General features: G+C 36.9%; 1 protein-coding gene across 1 annotated transcript in view; it reads left to right on the top strand.

The window, feature by feature from the left end:
- Positions 1-3,118: 3,118 nt before the first annotated feature.
- STK33 (serine/threonine kinase 33) overlaps positions 3,119-24,017 on the top strand; it is a 79,556-nt gene continuing 58,657 nt past the window's right edge. The window contains exons 1-7 of the mRNA XM_022563195.3: positions 3,119-3,343; positions 4,414-4,527; positions 8,272-8,385; positions 11,041-11,145; positions 15,854-15,992; positions 18,241-18,329; positions 20,188-20,272. Of these exons, the coding sequence (XP_022418903.1) occupies positions 3,119-3,343; positions 4,414-4,527; positions 8,272-8,385; positions 11,041-11,145; positions 15,854-15,992; positions 18,241-18,329; positions 20,188-20,272 (871 nt within the window). The remainder of the gene's footprint in view (positions 3,344-4,413; positions 4,528-8,271; positions 8,386-11,040; positions 11,146-15,853; positions 15,993-18,240; positions 18,330-20,187; positions 20,273-24,017) is intronic.

Below are 24,017 nucleotides of genomic sequence, written 5' to 3' on the forward strand. Positions count from 1 at the left end.
ATAAACAAGACCAAAAGACAACCCTCAGAATGGGAGAAAATATTTGCAGACGAAGCAACTGACAAAGGATTAATCTCCAAAATATACAAGCAGCTCATGCAGCTCAGTATCAAAAAACAAGCAACCCAATCCAAAAATGGGCAGAAGCCCTAATTAGACGTTTCTCTAAAGAAGATATACAGATTGCCAGCAAACACATGAAAGGATGCTCAACATCACCAATCATTAGAGAAATGCAAATGAAAACTACAATGAAGTATCACCTCACACCAGTCAGAATGGCCATTATCCCAAAATTTACAAACAATAAATGATGGAGAGGGTGTGGAGAAAAGGGAACCCTCTTGCAGTGTTGGTGGGAATGTAAATTGATACAGCTGCTATGGAGAACAATATGGAGGTTCCTTAAAAAACTAAAAATAGAACTACCATATGACCTAGCAATCCCACTACTGGGCATATACCCTGGGCATATACCCTGGGCATAATTGAAAAAGAGTCATTTACCACAGTGTTCATTGCAGCACTATTTACAATAACCAGGACGTGGAAGCAACTTAAGTGTCCATCAACAGATGAATGGATGAAGAAGATGGGGCACATATATACAATGGAATATTATTCAGCCATAAAAATAAACAAAATTGAGTTATTTGTAGTGAGGTGGATGGACGTAGAGTCTGTCATACAGAGTGAAGTAAGTCAGAAATAGAAAAACAAATACCATATGCTAACACATATATATGGAATCAGAAAAAAAAAAAAAAGTTCTGATGAATCCAGGGGCGCAGGCCAGGGATAAAGATGCTGATGTAGCGAATGGACTTGAGGACACGGGGAAGGGGAATTTTAAGTTGGGACGAAGTGAGAAAGTAGCATTGATATATATACACTACCAAATGTAAAATAGATATCTAGTGGGAAGCAGCTGCATAGCACAGGGATATCAGCTCGGTGCTTTGTGGCCACCTGGAGGGGTGGGATAGGGAGGGTGGGAGGGAGACGCAAGGGGGAGGGGATATGGGGATGTATGCATACATATGGCTGATTGACTTTGTTGTGCAGTGGAAAGTAGCACAACATTGTGAAGCAATTATACTCCAATAAAGATGTTAAAAAATAATAAAATGGACAGTATTAAAAAAAGTACTCGGCAGTCTGTCAATGTCAGTGATACAGTGACAATATGACTTAGTGAGAAATTGAGAGAAAAACTAAAGGAAATGCTTTCTGAACAGAGCTAAGAAAAAGATAACTATTTTTTGATGTTTTTAATAAAGTTTTTTTCTGTTTTTAATAAAGTTTTCTTTTAAGTACAACTTTGGTTTCATTCTGTAAGGTTCATGGTCAAAAGTCACATGGCCATCTGCAAGCTGCAAGGGATGCTAGGAAATGGAGGATTTTAATTAGCATACTGCTGTCCCAGACAAAAGTCAGGATTCTGTTAATAAGGAAGAGTGGGGGAATAAACATTGGATAAACTGCTAGCAATATCTTTCATAAAGTCCTAAGGGCCTGGGAGATTTTCCTGTAGATTCCCATGCTATACAGATTGTTACAAAGCATTGCGAGATGGAAAGATACCCAATTTATTTTATAAAGCTGCCAGGATCTTGTATCAAAACCTGACAAAGATGAGTGAAAAGGAAAATTATAGACCAGTTTAACTTATGAATATAACTGTGAAAAGTCAAGATACAAACATTTCAACTTTTCAGCACATTGAAAGAATCATCCATCATGATCATGTAGGGTTCATACTATAAATGTAAGAATGCTTTAATATTAGGAAAGCTTTTAATACAATACAGCATATCAAAAGATCTAATAAAAAATATGGTAATCGCAATAGATAAAGATTTGATCAACGTTAGCCCTTGTTTCTGATTAGAAAATCAGTCTTAGACAATTAAAACTAGAAATATGTTTCTTTAATGAAATAAAGATATCTAACTCCTATTCTGGTCAAGTTTATTCCAGTACAAAGAACAAAGGTATAGTCCATATACCCCAGCCTTATCAATCTGTGACTTCAAAATACACTTTTAAGTAATACCTGAAGTAGGATGGCACAAAACCATAACGATGTACTCCCAGTTCCTTCTGGAAGTTTCTCAAAGTATTCTCTTTCATGTGCTGCAGAACACATCCCCCTCCCTCCTCAGCTCACATCTCTCTGACTTGCCACCATACAGCTGCAGTAACTCTAGTTAGGTAGAATGATGGGCGTACCTGTTCTTCACTCAGGGGAAAATAGTACCCACTCGTTCCTATTTTTCTGTTTGAGAATAAAAATGAGGATACTTCTAATATTGCCTTTGAACTTTTAGAATTAGATAGTTTTATAAAATCAAATTATCTACTCCTTTGTAAAGTGTGTGATATGGCTTTGCTCTGGTAATAAGTAGACTAAGGCTTATTAACTTCTGAAACCACAGTAGTGTACGTTTTATATCAGTATTTTAAAGTCTTTTTTCTTTTCACCACAACCCACACTAAGAAATACATTTTAAGCTGTGACCAAGTGTACACACACGCACACACGCACATTCTGTACATTCATATCTATAATTTTTTTTAAGTTTCACAAAACTTACCAAGGATCTATGCAAAATACTCTCATATATATCTATTCTATTCTAATTCATTAAGAAAATTGATATCAACCCACCAAATTTCCTTAGACCATGCTTTTTTAACAGTTTTATGATTCTGTACAGAGGATGATTCTTTTGACTCTTAAGTAAATAAAATGTCTGGAGTTCAAGAATTCAATTTTGGAAGGTGAGAATGTATTGGTTTTTAGAAATATGTTCTAATTTTGTTGTAAATATTAACTTTCATGTATAGGCAGGATGCTTTTGGTGCTAGTTGCTAGTTTTTCTTTGATTTCTAGGAGGGTGATTGGATAAGAAAGAATTTTCTAAATGGTGATTTCTTTTCTTCCTGCAGCTCTCATGTGTGACTGTAAGTCTAGTGCATCATTAACCTAAGGACCTCACCACTTGGAAGTTACAGTTTTCGTCATCAGCTTACCTTATCCTTTTTGGTCTGGTTGTTTTCCTCAAACAGTGGAAACATCTTTCTTTCAAGTTGCTTTTGTTGAAGAGTTAAGCAAATGGCTAATAGCAGCTGTGGTAAAAAATCCACAAAATGCCCCAACTGTTCATCTGCTTCTCAGAAAAATGTGCTTTGTGTATGTTCTTGTAAAACAAAGCTTTCTCCAGTGTCAGTGGTGGAAATGTCACAGACATCGAGCATTGGTAGTTCAGAATTTACAGTTTCACCAGAGAGAAAAAAAGAAAGACAAGCCAGCAAAGATACTACCTCTGGAAAAGATTTGGTAAATATTGAAGATTGTACATCTCAACACAAGTGGGTGTCCCATTCCCTGATCCCATCCCTAGATTCATCCATATCCCATGGACCCTTGTCAGCCAATTCATTGCCTTCTTAACTATTAAAGTAACATTTCTTTCTTACATAAGAGGTGAGAAAAGTTGGTTGGTAATTTCTTTTACGCTCTTTCCAACGACTGCCCAAATTAATGATTTCTCAGGATTATGAATAATTCAGAATGTTATTCCAGCTTCTTTTTTTAAAAATGGTTTATATGGAAATGAATTGGTTTTCAAATTGAATTCAATCTGGATCTGGGGGCATTTTCTTCAACTGATGCAGAATGAGATTTATGGTTGTGGTTAAATATAGGGTGGTTATTACTTAAGACAGTTCCTGGTTATCTAGATGGAATATCAAGTATACCTTACAAAATTGACTTGCATTAGTTACAATCTATGACTACCCAGTTGGATAGGTTTTGGTATATTCGCCTTTATAGAGGAGAGGCACTATGGAAGATTGTCATTGATATAGCAGAACTTTGGAGACAGAGAGCAGTAAGTTTAAGAAAAGTTAGGTTCTCAGCCCTCAAGTTTGTACCTTTTTCACATTTTCACCCGAAACTGTTATTTCTGATTTGTATTATGGTATAGTTTTTGCCACATAGGTGTCTCTGAGTGAATTATTGCTATGTTGTCTTCATTCAAAGCATATTTTGTGAATGTCTGGCCAGTAATTTTTTGTGTATAACCTATTTGAGATGACTGTTATGTCTTGAAACAAGGGTGATTGAGAAAGCTGTGAAGTTGCCTTCTTTTGTGATGTTAAAGATTTTAAGTCCTGATTTATCTTCTATGCAAGCCATCATGTAGACTTGCCTGGATAGAGGAGATTAGATTGAATAATTTCTTAAGGCCTCTTTTAGCCTAATGAGTGAATGAATTATATAGGCCTTAGAATTTGTAAAAAACAGTAAACTATCTTGTACACAATAAATATCTTGACACACATTAAAGATTTGTCAGATTATTATATCTTAAAGTTAATGTTAAAACTTCTTTTTGGTCCAAGCCCTCAAAAACCTCAAATGTAGAGAGAAAATCATCTCAACAACAGTGGGGTCGAGGCAACTTTACAGAAGGAAAAGTTCCTCACATAAGGATGGACAATGGAGCTGCTATTCAGGTATATAGAGAGGAAACTGAAGCTACTAGAAATTTTCCAGTTTCTTCTAAGTCAGTGTTAATGGCAAAAATGATTTAAAAGTAAGTCTCTAAGGAAAGGAAAGAGGAAACTTACCATTTTTAAGTATGTCAAAGTCTTTACTAAAGAAAATGCAGATTAATTATTTTTTCTGTTCATAGAGGTGCAAATGGACTTTACTGATTAAAGTGGAGAGCATTTTTATTAGACAAAATGAGAACATTTTGGTCTCCAGGTCTTGCCCATTGCTGAGGGCAGTTGTGGAGTCTTTGTATAGACCTATTCAAGATGCAGACAGAGACCAGGTGACTTGGATGGTTTGGCTGTTCACTTCTTTGATGACCAGTAGTGAGGCTAGAATTTCCCTCATGGACCCCTCCATATTTTTCCAGCCTGTGACTGAGTGAATACCAATATTATTCTTCCCAGGATTCTAATTCTTATATACAAATATGACTTAAATTTTAGTACCATTTTAGAAATTAAAATGTGTTCCTTTAACGCCAGATTAAAGGAACTGCAACAAGAACAACAAGAAGAAAATTGTGTTAATGTTAAATAACTTTAAAAAATTACTTTAAGAAATATTTGGCAATTTACTTGAAGAAATCAGAAAAACTTTCTGAGAACTTCTGACCTGAAAAGTTTAAATCTTCCCCTGTAAACAAAAGACCTGAATTTTTTAAAAAATCCACAAATTTACTGAGTTTTAAATTTAACCATAAGAGCTTTTATAAAAGCAAAATGTATGTGTTTTGAAAAATTAGGAAAACATAGATAGAAAAGTGAAGAAGATAAAAATCATGAGCCAGACATAACCAGTTTTAACATTTATTGTCTTTACTTCATTTTTCTAGGCATGTATAAGTCTTACCCTATTTTTTGTTTTTGTTTTTTTCCTGGTTTAAATTGTAAAATATTTCAAATGTACACATATTTTTAAGAAATAACATTAAATGGTATAGTGGAAGTTTCTCTTCCCCTATTAAATAGACAGGCTCATTTTAAAGATATCAAACATTTCAGAAGAGTATAAAAAAGGAAGCTACAGTCATCCAAAGTTCTACTACCTAATGATAACTATTCTTAATATTTAGATGAACAACTTTCCAGACATCAATGTAAGCACCTCCACATATACAGATTTTTCGTAATGAGATCATATCATGCATGCTTTCACACTCTATACTATATCATGGACTTCTTATATGTCAATAAAAAGAGATCTACGTTACTATTGTAATAGCATCCTCTTAAAATTATTACAAACAAGAAGTCATTTTCTCCTTATTGTCATCACTATGTAATGATGCCAAAGCAGTTAGTTGAAGAAAAAGATTAATTTATAAACAACTAGTTGGGCAGTTGGACTACTTTTCTATCCATTCTTCATTTAAAAAATCCTATAAACAGTATTAAAATACCTTGTCCAAATTGTGGTTCTATATGTCTAGAGATGAAATGAGAGGTTAATTTTTAAAGGACAAGAAAAGTTGGGGAAGTGGTTAGGGATTATTGAGATTATTTTGTTCTGTGGGAATAAAAGGTTTAAGTGGAGATTTAACTCATTTTACATAGTGTATAGTTGGGAGTTGCAGGTACATATAATAAAATGTTTTGTCTTATTTTAATCATCTTAGTGTTTTGACTTTGATTCTCACTATCAAGTGGTAATGGGAAGAGGGAAAAGCCAAAGTAATTATAAGTCATCAGAAGGCAGTGTCCTGAGGACAATCGCCTGGACAGGATGTGCCCTGCCTGAGTGGGAGTCACCATTCACAACATTCAAGACCTCAGATCTGGAGCTCCTTCTCCAGGGTTCAACTCCATGTACCCAGTCTCTCACTTCTCTCAAATATGCATATGTATAGAAGGTTCCTGACTGGCTGGCTTGCTGACTAGATTGATTTATTGATTCAGTTCATTTATCAGCTCACTCATTCATTCCACATTTGCACTGCTGTTCCTTTGAAATGCCTTCCTTGCTGTGATTGGATTATAGAAAAATATTCTCAGTTATTTTTTTTTGCCTTTGTTCCCTCACATGCCTACCTCAGAAGCCATATCTTTAATAACGTTTTCCCTTATTCTCCCAGTATTTTAGCTCTGGTCTCTGGCCCCAGTGTCATTTTGTATTTTTTTTTAACTTAAGATTTTATGACTTAAGTAATAATCTTGTCTTTTTGAGTAGACTACAAATTATGAGAAAACAGTAATTATGTTTTATTCATCTTTGTAGCCCCCAAAGTATGTATCACAAGGAAATATCCAAGGAAAATCTAACATGTTGAAGCTGAACATTTTTCTTTTCTTTTCCTTTTCTTCTCTTCTTTCTTTTCCTTTCTGTCTCTGCCCTTCCCTCTGTCTCTTTTTTCTTTCCCTTTCCTTCTTTCCTTTCTTCCTCCCTTCCCCTTCTCTCCCCTCCCTTCCCTTCTTCCTTCTCCCTTTTCCTCCCATGCACTAAGCATGAATATTTTGCCTACAAGGTTTCAGGCAGGCTTTTTAAAGGATACAAAAGAAACAGCTTCATAAGGTGTTTCTAGACCATCTTGGAAGGAAAAGAATGAGCCAAAATGTTTGTAAGCAAGAGTAATAATAGTGTTTGAGGACCAATGCATACATGTTGAAGGAAGTCAAACGAACAATTACCATTGTGCAGAGTTAGGCAGAGAAGCCCTTCATAAGGAGGTAAGTAATTAGTTGGATACGGATCTTCTTTTACAAAAGTTAAGAAAGGAATGTAAGCAGTAGAAAACATAAAGTCTAGCAGTAACTTACCTGTTGCATGGTGAAGATGAAAGTAGTCACGCAGAGGGAACGTGGCGTCTCTAAGGCAGGCTTTGGCTGACTAACCCAACAGAGGCTCCCCCGAGCAGCATTAGCTCAGGTGTTCTCCCCTGTTCTAGTCCCTGTGCATCATGGGTCGAGAAACTCTTGCTACTGCCCTGGAGTTGATTCAGATCAAGGAGACTGACTCCCTGCAACCAAATTCACAAGAAATGAAAGTGTAAATGAGTTACCCGCTTGTTATTTTACGACATGAAGTGGAATGCTGGTGTTGTCAAGACCCACGCATTCTGTCTTTGTAAGCAGGAGTAAAACGATAAGCAGAAGGATCCTTGGTCTGGATAGTGTTACTGTGGAAGGTTTTTATTTTTTTTACAGTGCTGATTTATATTAATATTTTGGTCATATATTCCTTTTCCTAAAACAACAAAAGTGATTTTTTTAATAGAAACAGTGAAGATAAAGAAAAAGTGTTACTTGGTAAACAGGAGAGCAGTTGTTCAGTGGTTAATATGTGCTGATTTTATAGTGTAGCTCTCAGAGTTTGGTGATAATTTTTTGGTTGAATGTATCTTATACACACGCATATATATTTGCATGTATGAATGTTCCATTCCTCCTTTTTCTTATGAAGACATTTCATTAATATTGTAGTTTATAAGAGGTTCATTTTTTATGCTTTTGAAGTTTTTTACATTTCTTTGTAAGGATTTTTATGGTTTTCCTCTAAAGGATATTTAATAAAATTCATCAAAACTTATTTTTGTTTAATTAAGATGCGTTTATTAATATTGAAGCAAATATGGGGTGTCTTCTATTTGATTTTACCCTGGAGCAGAATCACTCTTCCCTTGGGTGGATATCTGTCAGTATTATATGTTTATTTGTAATCCTGATGAATGGCAGAGAGAGACAAAGGAACTCATGTTTTTTATCCAGGAAATCTATACCTTTGGAAGAATACTGGGAAAAGGGAGCTTTGGAATGGTCATTGAAGCTATTGACAAGGAGACAGAAACTAAGTGGGCAATTAAAAAAGTGAGCAAAGAAAAGGTAAGGCATATCGGCAGCGTCCTACTGAGGGCACAGTGCCAGTGCAGGGTGGGGTAGGCAGTACAGTTTTTCACACTAACACAGCTGACCCTGAGGGCCAGGGCCTAGGCTGTTCCCTTGGAGAAATGTGGATATTTCTCTAGCCTTCTGGGACGGGACCAGTTCTTAAACTCAAGTAGACAGGTACTAAAAAGCAAGTGAAAGGATTACCTAACATAACCAGCATAACCAAATATAGGTAAAGTTTACCAGAGTGAGCTGAAGGTGAGGGCTGATCATCAGTATGTGTAGATGTAGGGCTGTGGGCTAGCGATGTCTTAGTGAGAAATGGGTCTCGGTGGTCTCTCCTGATGTGGTTCTGATATACTTTGTCCCTATCTTTGCCTTTCCTTTGATTCCCTATTTCCTCATTGGTAGCTAACTCTGTTTATTCATCCTACCTACTCTTTCAGTTTGAACCACTTTTCCCCCAACTCTCTTCTGTACTGTTTACTTGTAATCACTGTATGTCTCACAAGATTTCATTGGAGTGAAGAACAACTGGGCTTCTTTTTAAGGGAGAATCTAAGGCCTCAAGCTTTATATCTGATCGTTTCATCAACTTTAAAACACTTTCTATGCCCGAGGAAAAACAAAAGACAACATTAGGTGTTTTCCCCTTGGATTTGCGATGATAAATATTACACTTACAAAAGGAAATAGTAGGTTTTATGTATTCTTTAAAACAAGCCATAGGAAATTATATACCATTTCCCCCTAAAGTTTAATACAGTAACATTAAATCTTAATAAAGGGAGATCCAGAGCCCTTCTAGAAATCTTTAGAATTAACTAAATGAATTGTCGGGGCTTCCCTGGTGGCACAGTGGTTGAGAATCCGCCTGCCAATGCAGGGGACACGGGTTCTATCCCTGGTCCGGGAAGATCCCACATGCCGCAGAGAAACTAAGCCCGTGCGCCACAACTACGGAGCCTATGCTCTAGACCCCATGAGCCACGACCACTGAGCCCACGTGCCACAACTACTGAAGCCCACACGCCTAGAGCCCGTGCTCCACAACAAGAGAAGCCACCGCAATGAGAAGCCCACGCACCACAACAAAGAGTAGCCCCTGCTCGCCACTACTAGAGAAAGCCTGCGCACAGCAATGAAGACCCAACCCAGCCAAAAATAAATGAATTAAATAAATACATTTATAAAAAAAAAAAAAAACTAAATGGGATGTTATTTCCTTTGCTTTGCTCCTATCCCAGATTGGGTTAGGGGTTAGGTTTTAGGGTTATATAGTCAGGATGCCTGCTTGCAACTTTAGGAATTCATAATCTTGCACATACCTATTGATGCTGAGAGTTTTCAGGACACTAAGTAAAAGTTATATAGTCAATATATGAATTGGACAGTATATTACTGCATTATATACAGGTCAGATCATTTGTGGAGGGAGGTAGGAAGAGGATTGAGATGGATATTGTGATAACTCTCCATATCTAGTCTGTATAGGAATTCACTCCTCACAATCACTATTTCTCTTGACCCTCTAGGATAACCTTAAACTGTGACTTTCATCCTCCATGGGTGAGGCACAGAGGGTGGGCAGTTTCCTGTCCCTCCTGAGATGGTAATGGTTGAAGGGTAAAGGTAATTGGAAGCAGGGATGACACTAGGAAAAATTTTAACTAGGTAAAATTTGCCTTATGATCAATCCCTTTCCAGTCCTTCAGGAACTATTATGTCTCTCCCAAACTTGGCGGGGGCAGGGGTTAGGGGTAAGGAGGGAGGAATAAGAACTTTATTATCCCTTTCAGGGATATTTTCATGTGAATGAGGACAATGTTTATCCTTGAATAATGATGGTAATTTAGATATCAAGAGGGGTGATGACTGGGATGGTAGTAGTGGTGCTTAGGGTGGAGAAAGCCCTTCTGGAATTTCTTAGATGACATTGTAGACAGTTACTTATATCCTGAATGAAGGCCTGGTCAGGTGTGGTTAAGGGTTACATGTAAGGAGATAAATTGGAGTTAGGTTGGTCTGAAGGCAAAATCTCCATCTCCATGTTGATAGAGCGTGCTCTCTCTCCTCTTTCTCTCTCTGTCAAATTTTTGAGGCTGGGGGACTAGGAAGTAATATAATGCAGGGCTAAGTGTAGAGTCTCACTGCCTGTTGTTTCTTTTGATATGTATATAAATATAATCAAAACAAAACAACAATAAAACAAAAACATTTTATTTTAACAATTGTAACATTTAATGAGACAGATGCTTTATATCCGTTTTCTAATTGATGTCCCGGGAAAGTAGATTTTGTTTTTATTATGCTAACATCAAAGGATCAATACGATTTTGAAGGAAATTCCAAAAAGGCTATTAAAAATTGCAATAATTTTGTGACATGACAGAGACCATGTTGTAGCTAATTTATAGAAACAGTCCAAGAAACATGTGGTTTGAGGCCAAATTATATATCTCTTAAAATTGGACAAAGGATAAGATGGGGCATACTTTAATCTTAACACATAGGTTAGTTGCATGTTATCTTTTGAAAAAGGAACTTCTAAAGAAAATGTAGGAAAAATATTAAATAACTTTAACTTTTATATTGAGGTATGCAGTAATGAAATTCATATGTGAAATCTATGTTTCCTCATCATTGAAGGCTGGAAGCTCTGCTGTGAAGTTACTTGAACGGGAAGTGACTATCCTAAAAAGTGTGAAACACGAACACATTATACATCTAGAACAAGTATTTGAGACGCCTAAGGTAAAGCTTTGTCAGGTGCTGCATTTTGAAAATTGTTATTATTACAAAATGAACATCATTCCCTTGGGAAGTAATCCTTTTGGGACACAGTGGCTCATGTCCTTGGCATGAGTCTGTCACTGGAGATTGATGAGAGCATTCTGGGGGACTTTTTATTGTTGATTTTATAGTTAGGTGTCTGACGATTAGATTGACGTTTTTAGTGAAATTTCTGGTGGCATGTTGAAAACAAATGTTTAAAATTGAAACAACCTCAGATATAACCCATTTGTGACCAGAGCTTCCTTAGAAGTGTCTTTCTTTTTGCTTTGGTCCTTGGTTCTCCATTAGAGTCTCTTGGAATATTGTCATAATTTTGCAAGTCTAGCTTCATAGTAGAGTTGGTATGGGCATATTTGGCACTATGTAGAAGATATTTTGTCATCTGTGTCTTAAGCTAATATGTTTAATCTTCCTTCTTTCCTAGATGTTTTCATTCTTGTCTTTCAATGCTTGTAATTTCCATTTAGAGTTGTTCTGAAGCCTGGGTTATTTGCCATTCTGCCTTCAAGTTGTTTATGCACGTGGGCTTGGGTATTTCTCTGCTCGGAGGCAGTATGATACAGTGGTTACGCACGTGGACTCTGGGATCAGATTGCCTGTGCAATATAATCCTGGCTCCAACACTTGTTAGCTCTGAGACCATGGACAAGTTACTCAACCTCTCTATACTTAAGTTTCCTCATCTGTAAGATTGGTTTAATGATAGTATCAAACTCACTTGGTTGTTGAAGGATTAAACGGGAAAGCGAATATAAAGCATACGTCTCATCGACTGTTAGCTATTGTTCTTTGTTTCCTTTGACAGTCTCTAAGGCAGCAATAGTCAGCTTGCGTTATGCGTTATGCTTGATTCATTAGAAGTGCTTGATAAATGTTAGAGACCACAGTTACCTTTTATGGGAGCAGTATATGGCAGTGGTGCCAGAAGGCTTCTCTACCTTTTCAGTTTTAGAGTTGTGACTTATTTTATCCTCAAATCTGCTTAGAATAGTTTTGCTCTTTATCATCAGTTTTAACCAGTTTCATTATGTTGTGCCTTGGTATAGTTGTCTTCATGTATCCTGGCTTGGGGTTCATGGAGCTTCTTGAATCTGTGAGCTTATGGTTTTCATCAAATTAAGGAACATCTTGGCCATTATTTCTTCAAATATTTTTTCTGCCTTCTCCTACTTTTAGGACCTCAAGTACACATGAGATTGCCTGACATTGTACAAAGCTCACTGATGCTCTATTCATTTTTTTTCCAATCTTTTTTCTCTCCCTGTTTAGTTTCGCAGAGTTTCTATTGTGATATCTTCAGATTAAGTAATCTCTTTTTCTGTAACATCGTATGCGCTGTTTATCCCTTCCAATGGAAATTTGCTTTGGATCATTTTTCTATCTTCCATGTTTCTACTTAACATGCTCACTATTTCCTCCTCCTTAAATATAGTTACAATAACCTTTAATATCCTTTTCTCTTAATTCTATCATATGTGCCATTTCTAGGTCAGTTTTAATTGATTGATTTTTTCCCCTTCATTATATGCCTGCTTCTTTAGATGCCTGTTAATTTTTGATTGGGTGCTGGCTATTTTTAATACTCTTACAACTATTTTTGAGCTTTATTCTGGGACATAGTTAAGTTATTGGAAATAGTTTGATACTTTCCAAGCTTGCTTTAAGCTTTGTTAGGTGGCACCAGAGCAGCCTTTGGTCTAGGGCTAATTTTTCCAGACTAATGAGGGAAGACCCTTTTGAGTATTCTACCCCATGAATAATGAGATTTTCCACTCTGGCTAATGGGAATACAAACCCTTCCTGGCCATGTGTAAGCGCCAGTGATTGTTTCTTCTGATCTTTTCACATGGTTCTTCTCCCAACTTTGGGTAGTTTCCTCATACATATGTGCTAGTTGGTACTTTGCTGAAGAGTCGAGGGGTGCTGTCTGCAAATCTATGGAGCCTTCTCTCCATAGATTTCTCCTCTTTGGTAATCTTCTCTGTGAACTTCAGTTGTCTTGGCCTTCAGGGACTCCCAGCACCATCTCCTCAGTTCATGTAGACTGCTGGGCTCTGTTTGGATTCCTTTTCCCTTCTCTGTGGCTTGGAAACTCTCCAGACAGTAAGCTAGGATAATCACGGGGCTGGTCTCAGGTTTCCCTTCTCTCAGGAATCACTGCCCTAGGCTGTCTGATGTCTAATGTCTGAAAATTGTTATTTTATGTACTTTGTCCATTTCTTAAGTTGTTTCAGGAGGGAGGGTAAGTCTGATCTGTTACTTCATGTTGGGCACAAGTGGGAGTCCAAATCTAGAATAATTTGAAGGCCAAAGAAACCATCATCTGTGATTGTCTTTTTTATGTATTGTTTGCCCTTGATTCACACAGGTCACATCTGACTCCCCATCTTCCCAACTCACACAAATGCCTAGACCTTCCGTTGAAGCCATCTTAAGGATGAATGGAAATTGCTACCTGAAGGGTTAGGCTAAGATAGTAATGCTGATCATGCAGTTTGACTGTGTATGGTTTCTTGTGAGTCCAAATGTTCTACACAATTACTTTTAATAATTGTATAAAGAGTTGTAAAAAACTTCTGTTGATATAACTTTTATCAACGTACATATTTTAAAATGACATCAATTTATATTGTAAGCACTGCTAGTATAACTTTGCCTTCCAAATAGTTCACTTACCATTTCATTTCATGATCCTACGGTGTTGTCAGTGGAAAAACTACGGCCTAGTTCAAAAGCTTATTTATGTGTTAGACTTTGCAGCATTCTGTAGTTACTTTTGAAGTTCTAAACATCTTGAGATTGAGTGAGTCAGAATTTTGACTATAGGAAGAAAGGTTGTTAGCCTTGTCCTCCTGTATTCGTGCTTGCTGACTGAACACAGAAGTTGCACTAGTAGTGGTAATAGAATAGGATCAGATTCCAGAATCTTAAAAACAGCAGTGAAAATGTGGTATAGGATAGAATGGAGACATGGAGGGTAGTCTGTGTCTGAATAGCATAGGTATGAAAAAGACACGCATTTTAGTTGACTGTGAATCTTTTTGACTTAATAGATGACTTGGCTATCGGAATACCTAAGGTGATCTTAATATGTATGCACAGAAACAGCAAATGTGGAAGAGGCATTTCATTTGTGGCTTTTTACGATTTATACCCAATTAGTCACTAAGTCCCACTATTTCTCCCTCCGGGTATTTTCACATCTTTTTCTTCTTCCTTCTTTTCTCCATTCTGTGCCTCACATCTACCCTCTTATAATCAGAGGTCAGCTTACACAGCATGTGAGCCAGTGGCATGTGGCCTGTTTTTTTATGGCCCATAAGCCAGGTTTTTTACATTTTTAAATGGTTGGAAAAAACGTAAAAGAGTAAAATTTCATGACATGTTAAAATTATATGAAGCTAAATTTCAAAGTCCATAAATAAAGTTTTGTTGTGTTGTTTATGGATGCTTTTATGCTGTAACAGCAGAGTTGAGTGGTTGCAAGAGATTGTATGTTCCTCAAAGCCAAAAATATTTACTGCCTGGATCTGGCCTTTACAGAAAAAAGTTTGTTGAGCTCTGCTCCTCTTTACTGTTAGAGTGTTCATTTAGAAATGCAGAATTGATAGTAGCACATACCTTTCCCCCCACTCCAGACATCAGCTTAAAAATCTTCAGTGGCGGGCTTCCCTGGTGGCGCAGTGGTTGAGAGTCTGCCTGCCGATGCAGGGGACGCGGGTTCGTGCCCTGGTCCGGGAAGATCGCACATGCCGCGGAGCGGCTGGGCCCGTGAGCCATGGCCGCTGAGCCTGCGCGTCCGGAGCCTGTGCTCCGCAACGGGAGAGGCCATAGCAGTGAGAGGCCCGCGTACCGCAAAAAAAAAAAAAAAAAAAAAAAAATCTTCAGTGGCTCCTTATTGCACATGGGGAAAAAAAAAAAAATCCCAGCTCCTTTGTGTGACATCCAAGACTCCTTACAGCCTGACACCAACGTGTTCTTTCTGGCCTCACCCCTCACCATCTCAGTCTTCTCTGACTTACCAAACTCCCAGTGCTATTAACACTGAGATACTTGTTATTCTTTAACTGCCAGCACTGGTTTCTTTCTTTCTTTCTTTCTGTTTTTTTTTCTAGCCTTGCAGCGCTGGCATGCGGGATCTTAGTTCCCGACCAGGGATAGAACCCGCGCCCCCTGCAGTGGAAGGGCGGAGTCTTAACCACTGGACCACCAGGGGAGTCCCACCAGTGCTGTTTTGAGCTTTGGAGTCTGCAAATGCCATGTGCTATGCCTGTTCTTGCCCATATTCTCTACCCATAAATCCCTATTCAGTCATCCAGACGTGCCTGTATGTTGCCTCTTCAGTGAGCATTCTTTAGGCAAAGGCTCCCCTCCTCTGTAACCTCATCACATTTCGGACATTCCTCTTCTGTTAGCCATTACCCCATGGTATTGTGATTATAGCTAAACTCTGAACTCCTTGAAGGTAAAGACTATGTGTCTTATGCTTCCTTTTTCCTCTAGTATCCTGCATAGTATCTTGTACATGATAGATAACAAATAGTTTTGAATGAAAAGATCGATTGTAACCATATTTCTGCTATACATATACCATATATAACATTTTAAAGATCCTCAGCTAAATAATTTGTGCTCTCTGTCTCTCTTTTTAAATTTATAATGTCAGAAAATGTACCTTGTGATGGAGCTTTGTGAGGATGGAGAACTCAAAGAAATTCTGGATAGGAAAGGTCATTTCTCAGAGAATGAGACCAGGTGGATCATTCGAAGTCTCGCCTCAGCTATAGCCTATCTTCACAATAAGGGTAAGAAGAGGATCCAGCTCACTGACTCCATGAGCGCAGATACCACTTTTGTTTAAGGGCAATTGTATTCAGGGTTCATAGTCACAGAAATAATGCCTACTAATATGGAAGATTTTCTTTTAAAAACATTTTTCCTTTTTAACTTTATAGATATATTTTAATTAGAAGCAAGGCAGGTATGCAATTACATTGTACACAGACAAGATGAAATTATGAATGTTTCTACAGAACAGTTTGAAAAGAAGCTAATATTATCAAATCAAAAATAGAAAATCAATAATAAAAGTGAAATTTCTAAAAACACATATTAATAATGTTTAAAATCTATATATTCTAGGCATTTAAAAATTTTTAGATTAATTATTAGAGCAGTTTTAGGTTCACAGCAAAATTGAGAAGTTACAGAGAGTCCCAGATACCTCTGCCCGTGCATGCACATCCTGCCCCATTATCAGCATCCCCCATCAGAGTGGTACATTTACTACAGTTGATGAACCTACATTGACACATCATTATCACCCAAAATCCATAGTTTGGATCCATAGAATCCAAAATTCTATGGATTTTGACAAATGTATAAAGATACATATCCCCCAGTATAGTACCATATGGGAATCGTTTCACTACTTTAAAATCCACATTTTAAATCCATTTAAATCCATAATTCTTCTAATGGCTTTACTGTTCTTTGGTGTTATTGCTACTGTTTTTCCTCGTGCTCCTGCTTTTTTTCCTTCAGTGTTAGTTTGGCTTATATGTGACTTTAGAAACTTCTCATTTTATAGGTGAGAAAAAGCTTTGTTCCAGAGAGGTGAAGTGACATGGTTAGGTGTGGCAGAGCCGGTACTGGAACCCAGGGGTTCATTCAGCAGATATTTCTTGAGCACCTACAGCATTGTGGTTAGTTCTAGAGTTACAGAAGTTAAAAGACAAGGCAGCTGCCCCTCAAGGAAATTGAGAGGCAGATGGGAGATGGAGTACAGAAAACAAACTGTAATGCAACATGATAATTTCTGAAAGCCATATAAAGTGCAAGGAGCATAGGTATATTAAGTGCCTCATTTGGTTTGGAAAGTCAGGGAAGAATTCACAGAGGAAGCAAAACTTGAGCTGAGGAATACAAACTCAGACGAAAAAGGGAGGGCTTTCCAGGCAGAGGGCAACAATTTTTGCAAGGGCAGGAAACCAAAGGCTTAATATTATGCTAATGTCGATTCTCCCACATTAAGCTGTAAATTCAGTATAATTTCAAACTAAATCTTAACAGGATTTTTCATGGAACTTGATAAAATTATTTTGAAATGGGTGAGACTAGTAAAGAAAACAATGAAAAAGAAGAACAGCGGAGGCAGCAGAGAGACTTGCCCTGCCAACTACTAAAACATAAAGATAAATTAATATTAAAATTTTGTGGTATTTATGTAAGAAGAGATAAGGAGAACAATGGAAACAATAAAAATTCCAACACAGGCTGGAACTGTGTAAGGGAACTGTAAATAATTAGGTATAATTGCCAGTCCAGGTCTCATTCAGCTTCATTTTTCCAGAAATTATGCCTATAACTTTTTAAGTTTAGGGAAATGATTGCTATGGATATGAACTGAATCAGTTATTTGCAAAGGAAATATTTGGTACATGAGAGTATTTGCATGTACATAAAAGTCCTACCTGAGCTCTGACATGTTCAACTGGAGATTTTGTGTCTCAGGGGTTTTTGTTTTTAATTTTGATGTATAGAGTAGGAAAGTGGTACTGATGTTGTAGAAAAATATACTGAAATAAGTGTAGTTTGTATACGTGTTGCCAGGTTGCAGTATGTTAACTGTTTATACTGGCAATAAGATATGCATAGAAGTAAAGAAGTAATCCTCTATTTGAAGAGCGAAGGACATGGGAAACCTTCCCAGGCTTGTAAGTACACGTGTCTCCCTCCTCCAGGGAATACCTAACCTTGGACAGGATCCTCTTCCACACTTACCAGGCCACTTGTCATGAAGAGCGGCCAGTTGGAGCAGCAGGGGATTGGGGAGAGGTGAGGGAGCCAAAGAAAATGGCTCCTTAAGGTTAGAAACATGGAGAAAAGGGATCTGAATATCAGGGAATAGAAGAGGGCAGGGTTACACCTGGCCCTCCTCAAATTTTTCAACGGTGGATGTTAACTGGTCAAGTATATTTATTTGTTCTATTTGTGTCCTCTCTATTTTTTCATTATCCATTTCATTTGATTTGTTGTTTATTTTCTTGGTAGATATAGTACATAGAGATCTAAAACTGGAAAACATAATGGTTAAAAGCAGCTTTATTGATGCTAATGATGAAATGAACTTAATCATAAAGGTAAGATATTAGAAATGGTCATAATTATTTGCCTATAAACAGTTTGATAGCGAAGTGGCAAAGTACATCCTCTTTTTAGATACATTTTGAAAGCTTTTAAACGGCCAAAACTAAGTGCTTGTGCTAAAAAAATTAAAATTTCACAAAAGAGGTTGTGACTGACAAGAATAATTTTACAAGTTAAGTGGTGCTATTGACTTTTTCTAAAGTACATATTCATTTTGATAGTTCTGAATCATTAGTTAATAGCAAACAAACAGATGCTCTGAATTCTAATTAATTTCAAAATTATGCCTGGTAATTTGATGTAAATGTGTTACAGATCTAGAGAAAAAGTGCACCTTGGCTGTGCCTTTGATACTAAATTAATGCTAAAGTCTGTATTTCTCATTTAAAAATAAAGTCTGTATTTCTCATTTAAAAATACCCAAACTTAATAATTTGGGTATTAATATTTATGTCCTAAGAAAAATTAATGTGCCAAGTATTTATTCTTGAAGACTTTATTCAAATTAAGTGTCCCTTAATGTCAAATAAATGATAGGATACATTATTTATTACTTAGCACTTTAAAAGTGGCTGCTTTCAAAATATATGAATGTGTTAATTTAGGAATAAAATGTTGTCTGTGAATAACTTGCTTTGTTGCATTTAAATAGGTTTAACAGCATTGTTGTTTTACCCAAGTAAAGTAAATGTTCTTAAATATTTCCACTGTAAACTCTACGAGAACAGGAATTCTGTGTGTCTCATTCACTGTTGGTACCTGGAGTAGTGCCTGAAGCATAGTATGTGCTCAATTAATATTTGGTGCATAAAGGAATAAATGCTCTCCAAAGAACTGAATTGGATCATGAAAGCTTTTATATATTTGATATCTGTATAAATTTTCTGTGGAGGAAGATATGTATCTTAATGCTCCAAGTAGGATCATTGTGAACACTCCTGGAGAAATTGATTAATCTCTTTAGAAAAATAGTGATATTACATTGTTGATAGGAATATTTTCTTACTCCATGCGGTACTGGAAACTTTCCATTCAGTGTCTGTGGACCAAAAGCCTATCTTTGATTGTGTGATCAATAAATGTGCCTGTTTTTCTGCTTTCAGCCCAAGGCTGTTCCAACTTGGGAGACAAGACCAAGGGCACGTACTGAATATTTAATAACCAAATGTTTAATGACCAAGATTTAGGACTGAGCAGAAAGCCTGCAGTTGCAGCAGTAGGCCTCCTGTGTATTTGTAGCTATATTGTGGTTTTCTTCCTGTTAATTTGCTTCTCGTAGTTTTTAATAGTGTAATAATTTTTTAAATTAGTATACTCTAGAAACACAAAGGAAATAATAGTAAAGAAAAGACAGCATTTACTAGAGATAATGTTTTGTAAATAATTATTAAAGGGGGGAGTTTCCTTGAGTGCTGACAAGGATAATGATTTGCATTTATAACAGCGCTTTAAACTGGAACATAGCTTGAGCATCAGAAAAATAGATGATAAACTTACTAAGGCCAGAATGTATTTTACAGTGAAAGAACTTTATAAAAATAACTTTTTTATTTGAAAAAAAGTTAAATGCCTTCTTGCAAGAACAACTTCCTATGTTGAACTGGTGAATTTAATTAGAAGGAATGAACAATCAACGTCATGGGTGTTTTCTCAAGATTCGACAAACCAAGCTTCTCTTTACCAAGTTTCTTCTTCAAAAGGACGGGTGGGTGGGGAGGGGAAGCAAGGTCCTTATTAGTAACACAAGTAAAGCCCCTCCGTCCTCAAGAATCCCTGAATTAAATGCAATACAATGCGGTGAAAGTCCTATTTGCAGAATGAGAATAACTCCATATGAGTTTCTTCTTGTAGGTGACTGATTTTGGTTTAGCGGTGAAGAAGCAAGGAAGGAGTGAAGCCATGCTGCAGACCACATGTGGGACACCTATCTATATGGGTAAGTTAGTAGACTTAAAATGATTTTTTTTCTATATGAAAAAGTAGAACAACTAGTATGGATTAAAACTTGAGCAGTTCAATTTCACGTCATGACTTAATGGCCCTGAGCAAGCTAACCTTTTCTTAGGTCAAATAATTTTAGTTGTTTTAGCAGATTTCTCATAGTTCTTATCTTCAAAGATTATAGTTTTCATTATTTCTCTGGGCTCTTCTTATAGCTGTTTATGTCTCTTAGGTAATCATACACCCAAACTTAATTATTGTTTTATTAATTCATGCTAAAATCATGAGTATGTTTTGCTTCTTTCCATTTTTTATCCAATTTCATTGTCATCCAGTGGTTTTTCATAGAGTACTGATTAAATATATTTTATAAACAAAGTTGCCCATTTTTCTAAATGTGATTTTTAACAGCTTTCCTGAAGTATAATTTAAATACCATAAAAATGTACCATTCAGTGATTTTTTTCATACATTCACAGAGTTGTGCAACATCACCACAATCCAGTTTTAGAACAGTTCTACCCCCAAAAGTTGCCTCATGCCTGTTTGCACTCAATCTCATTCCTATCCCAACCCCAGGTAACCACTAATCCTTATCTCTCTAGATTGGCTGTTTCTGGACATTTCATATACATAGGATCATGCAATATGTAGGCTTATACGCCTGGCTTCTTTCACATAGCATGATGTTTTTGAGGTACATCCCTGTTGCAGTCTGTTTCTTTATATTACTGAACAGTTGTCCGTTGTATGTTGTTTATATATTTATTAGCTGATGGGCATGTGGATTGTTTCCAGTTTGGAGCTATTATGAATAATCCTGCTATGGACATTCGTGTACAAGTTGTTTTTTTTTTTAAGCTTTTCGTAAAATTTATTTATTTTATTTTATTTATTTTTGGCTATGTTGGGTCTTTGTTGCTGTGCACAGGCTTTCTCTAGTTGCGGCGAGGGGGGCTTCTCTTCGTTGTGGTGCGCAGGCTTCTCATTGCGTTGTCTTCTCTTGTTGCAGGGCACGGGCTCTAGGCGTGCGGGCTTCAGTAGTTGTGGCTCGTGGACTCAATAGTTGTGGCTCGCAGGCTCTAGAGAACAGGCTCAGTAGTTGTGGCGCATGGGCTTAGTTGCTCCATGGCATGTGGGATTTTCCCGGACCAGGGCTCGAACCCATGACCCCTGCATTGGCAGGCAGATTCTTAACCACTGCGCCACCAGGGAAGTCCCTCGTGTACAAGTTTTTTTTGTGGACATGTGGTTTCATTTTCCTTGGGTAGCTACCAAGGAGTGAAATTGCTGGGTCATATATTATTTATGTTTATACTTTGTAAGAAACTGCCAAACAATTTTCCAGAGTGGCTCTAATATTTTCCTTTGCACTAGCAATGTATGAGAGTTCCAGTTTCTTCACATCCTTGCTAACTCTTTATATTATCTATCTTTTTAATTATAGCCATTCTAGTGGTTATGGAGTAGTATCTCATTGTGATTTTTAATTTGCATTACCTTAATGACCAATGATGTTGAGTATCTTTTCATGTACTTATTAGTCATTCGTATATCTTCTCTGATGAAATGTCTATTCAAGTCTGTACCTACTGAGATGATCATATATTTTTTCTCTTTAAATTTATTAATGAAATAATTACATTAATAGATTTTTAAAATGTTGAACCATCCTTGTACTTTTGGATTAAACCCCACTTGGTTTAATGTACTGCCATATTCAATTTGTCACCACTTTATTTAGGAATTTTTTTTTTTTTTTTTAAACATCTTTATTGGGGTATAATTGCTTTACAATTGTGTGTTAGTTTCTGCTTTATAACAAAGTGAATCAGTTATACATATACATATGTTCCCATATGTCTTCCCTCTTGCGTCTCCCTCCCTCCCACTCTCCCTATCCCACCCCTCCAGGCTGTCACAAAGCACCGAGCTAATATCCCTGTGCCTTGCGGCTGCTTCCCCCTAGCTATCTACCTTACTACGTTTGTTAGTGTGTATATGTCCATGACTCTCTCTCACCCTGTCAAAGCTCACCCTTCCCCCTCCCCATATCCTCAAGTCCGTTCTCCAGTAGGTCTGCGTCTTTATTCCTGTCTTACCCCTAGGTTCTTCATGACATTTTTTTTTCCCCTTAAATTCCATATATATGCGTTAGCATACGGTATTTGTCTTTTTCTTTCTGACTTACTTCACTCTGTATGACAGACTCTAGGTCTATCCACCTCATTACAAATAGTTCAATTATTTAGGAATTTTGAATGTAGCTTTCTTTCTTTCAGCTGCCCTTGTCTTTTTTGATGTTAGGGTTATAATATCCTCATTTTAAAAATAAAATATTTTCACTTGTTGTATGCTCATGAACCACTTAAGCAATAGAAATTACCTGTTCATTAATTACTTGATGAAATTTCCCCTTAACATTTTTTGGTCCTGATACCCTTTGGGGGATAAAGTTTCTATTATTAATTTATATTAGGTTATTCAGGTCTTTCACATCTTCTTGAGTTATTTTGATAATTTATGTTTTTCAGAAAATTGCAAAATATCCAGTGTAACATTTGCAAAAATGAATCCTGTGTTCATTCACAGAGAACACTCCTAAAAGTTGGAAACCTTTAAGTCACAATTACCTAGTATAATGAAGAAAGCTAGACAGAAAAACCAAAAGGCTAGATAAATTAACACACATTCACACGAGCATCAAACACATCCCAACCACCTAGAAAATTTAACCCCCCCACCCCCCTGGCAACCACCCATTTGTTCTCCTAATCTATGAACCTGTGTCCATTTTGTATTATATTGTTCGTTTGTTTTGTTTTTTAGATTCCACATATAAGTAAGATCATACAGTATTTGTCTTTCTCTTTCTAGCTTATTTCACTTGGCACAATAACCTCAAGAACCATCCATGTTGTTGCAAATGGCAAGGTTGAATTTTTTATGGCTGAGTAGTATTCTATTGTATATGTAAACCACATCTTCTTTATCCATTCGTCTATCAATGGGCACTTAGGTTGCTTCCATATCTTGGCTATTGTACATAATGCTGCATTGAACATAGGGGTGCAGACATCTTTTCAAATTCTTGGTTTTTTGTTTTTTGGGTTTTTTTTCCAGAAAAATACCCAGAAGTGGAATTGCTGGATCGTATGGCAATTTTATTTTTAACTGTTTGCAGAATCTTCATACTATCTTCCAGAATGGCTGCACCAATTTCCATTCCTACCAACCAGTGCATGAGGGTTTGCTTTTCTCCACATCCTCACCAACATCTGCTACTTGTTGTCTTTTTGGTGGTAGCCATTCTGACAGGTGGGAGGTGGTATCTCATTGTAGCTTTAATTTGCATTTCCCTGATGGTTAGAGATGTTGAGCACCTTTTCACGTGCCTGTTGGCCCTCTGTATGCCTTCTTTGGAAGATGTCTATTCAGGTCCTCTGCCCATTTTTAAATCGGGTTGTTTGGTTTTTTGATGTTGAGTTGTATGATTCTTGGTATATTTTGGTTATTAACCATTATCAGATATATCATTTGCAAATATCTTTTCCCATTTAGCAGGTGGCCTTTTCACTTTGTTGATAGTTTCCTTCTCTGTGCAAAAGCTTTTTAATTTGTTGTAGTCTGATTTGCTTACTTTTGCTTTTGTTTCCCTTGCCTGAGGAGACACATCCAAAAAATATTGCTAAGACCTGTGTCAAAGAGCGTACTGCCTATGTTTTCTTCTAGGGGGTTTA

Source organism: Delphinapterus leucas, chromosome 7, assembly GCF_059928025.1.
Source record: "Delphinapterus leucas isolate spDelLeu-1000000601 "Yukka" chromosome 7, BTC_Dleu_Yukka2, whole genome shotgun sequence".
In the NCBI taxonomy this organism is placed as follows: domain Eukaryota; kingdom Metazoa; phylum Chordata; class Mammalia; order Artiodactyla; family Monodontidae; genus Delphinapterus; species Delphinapterus leucas.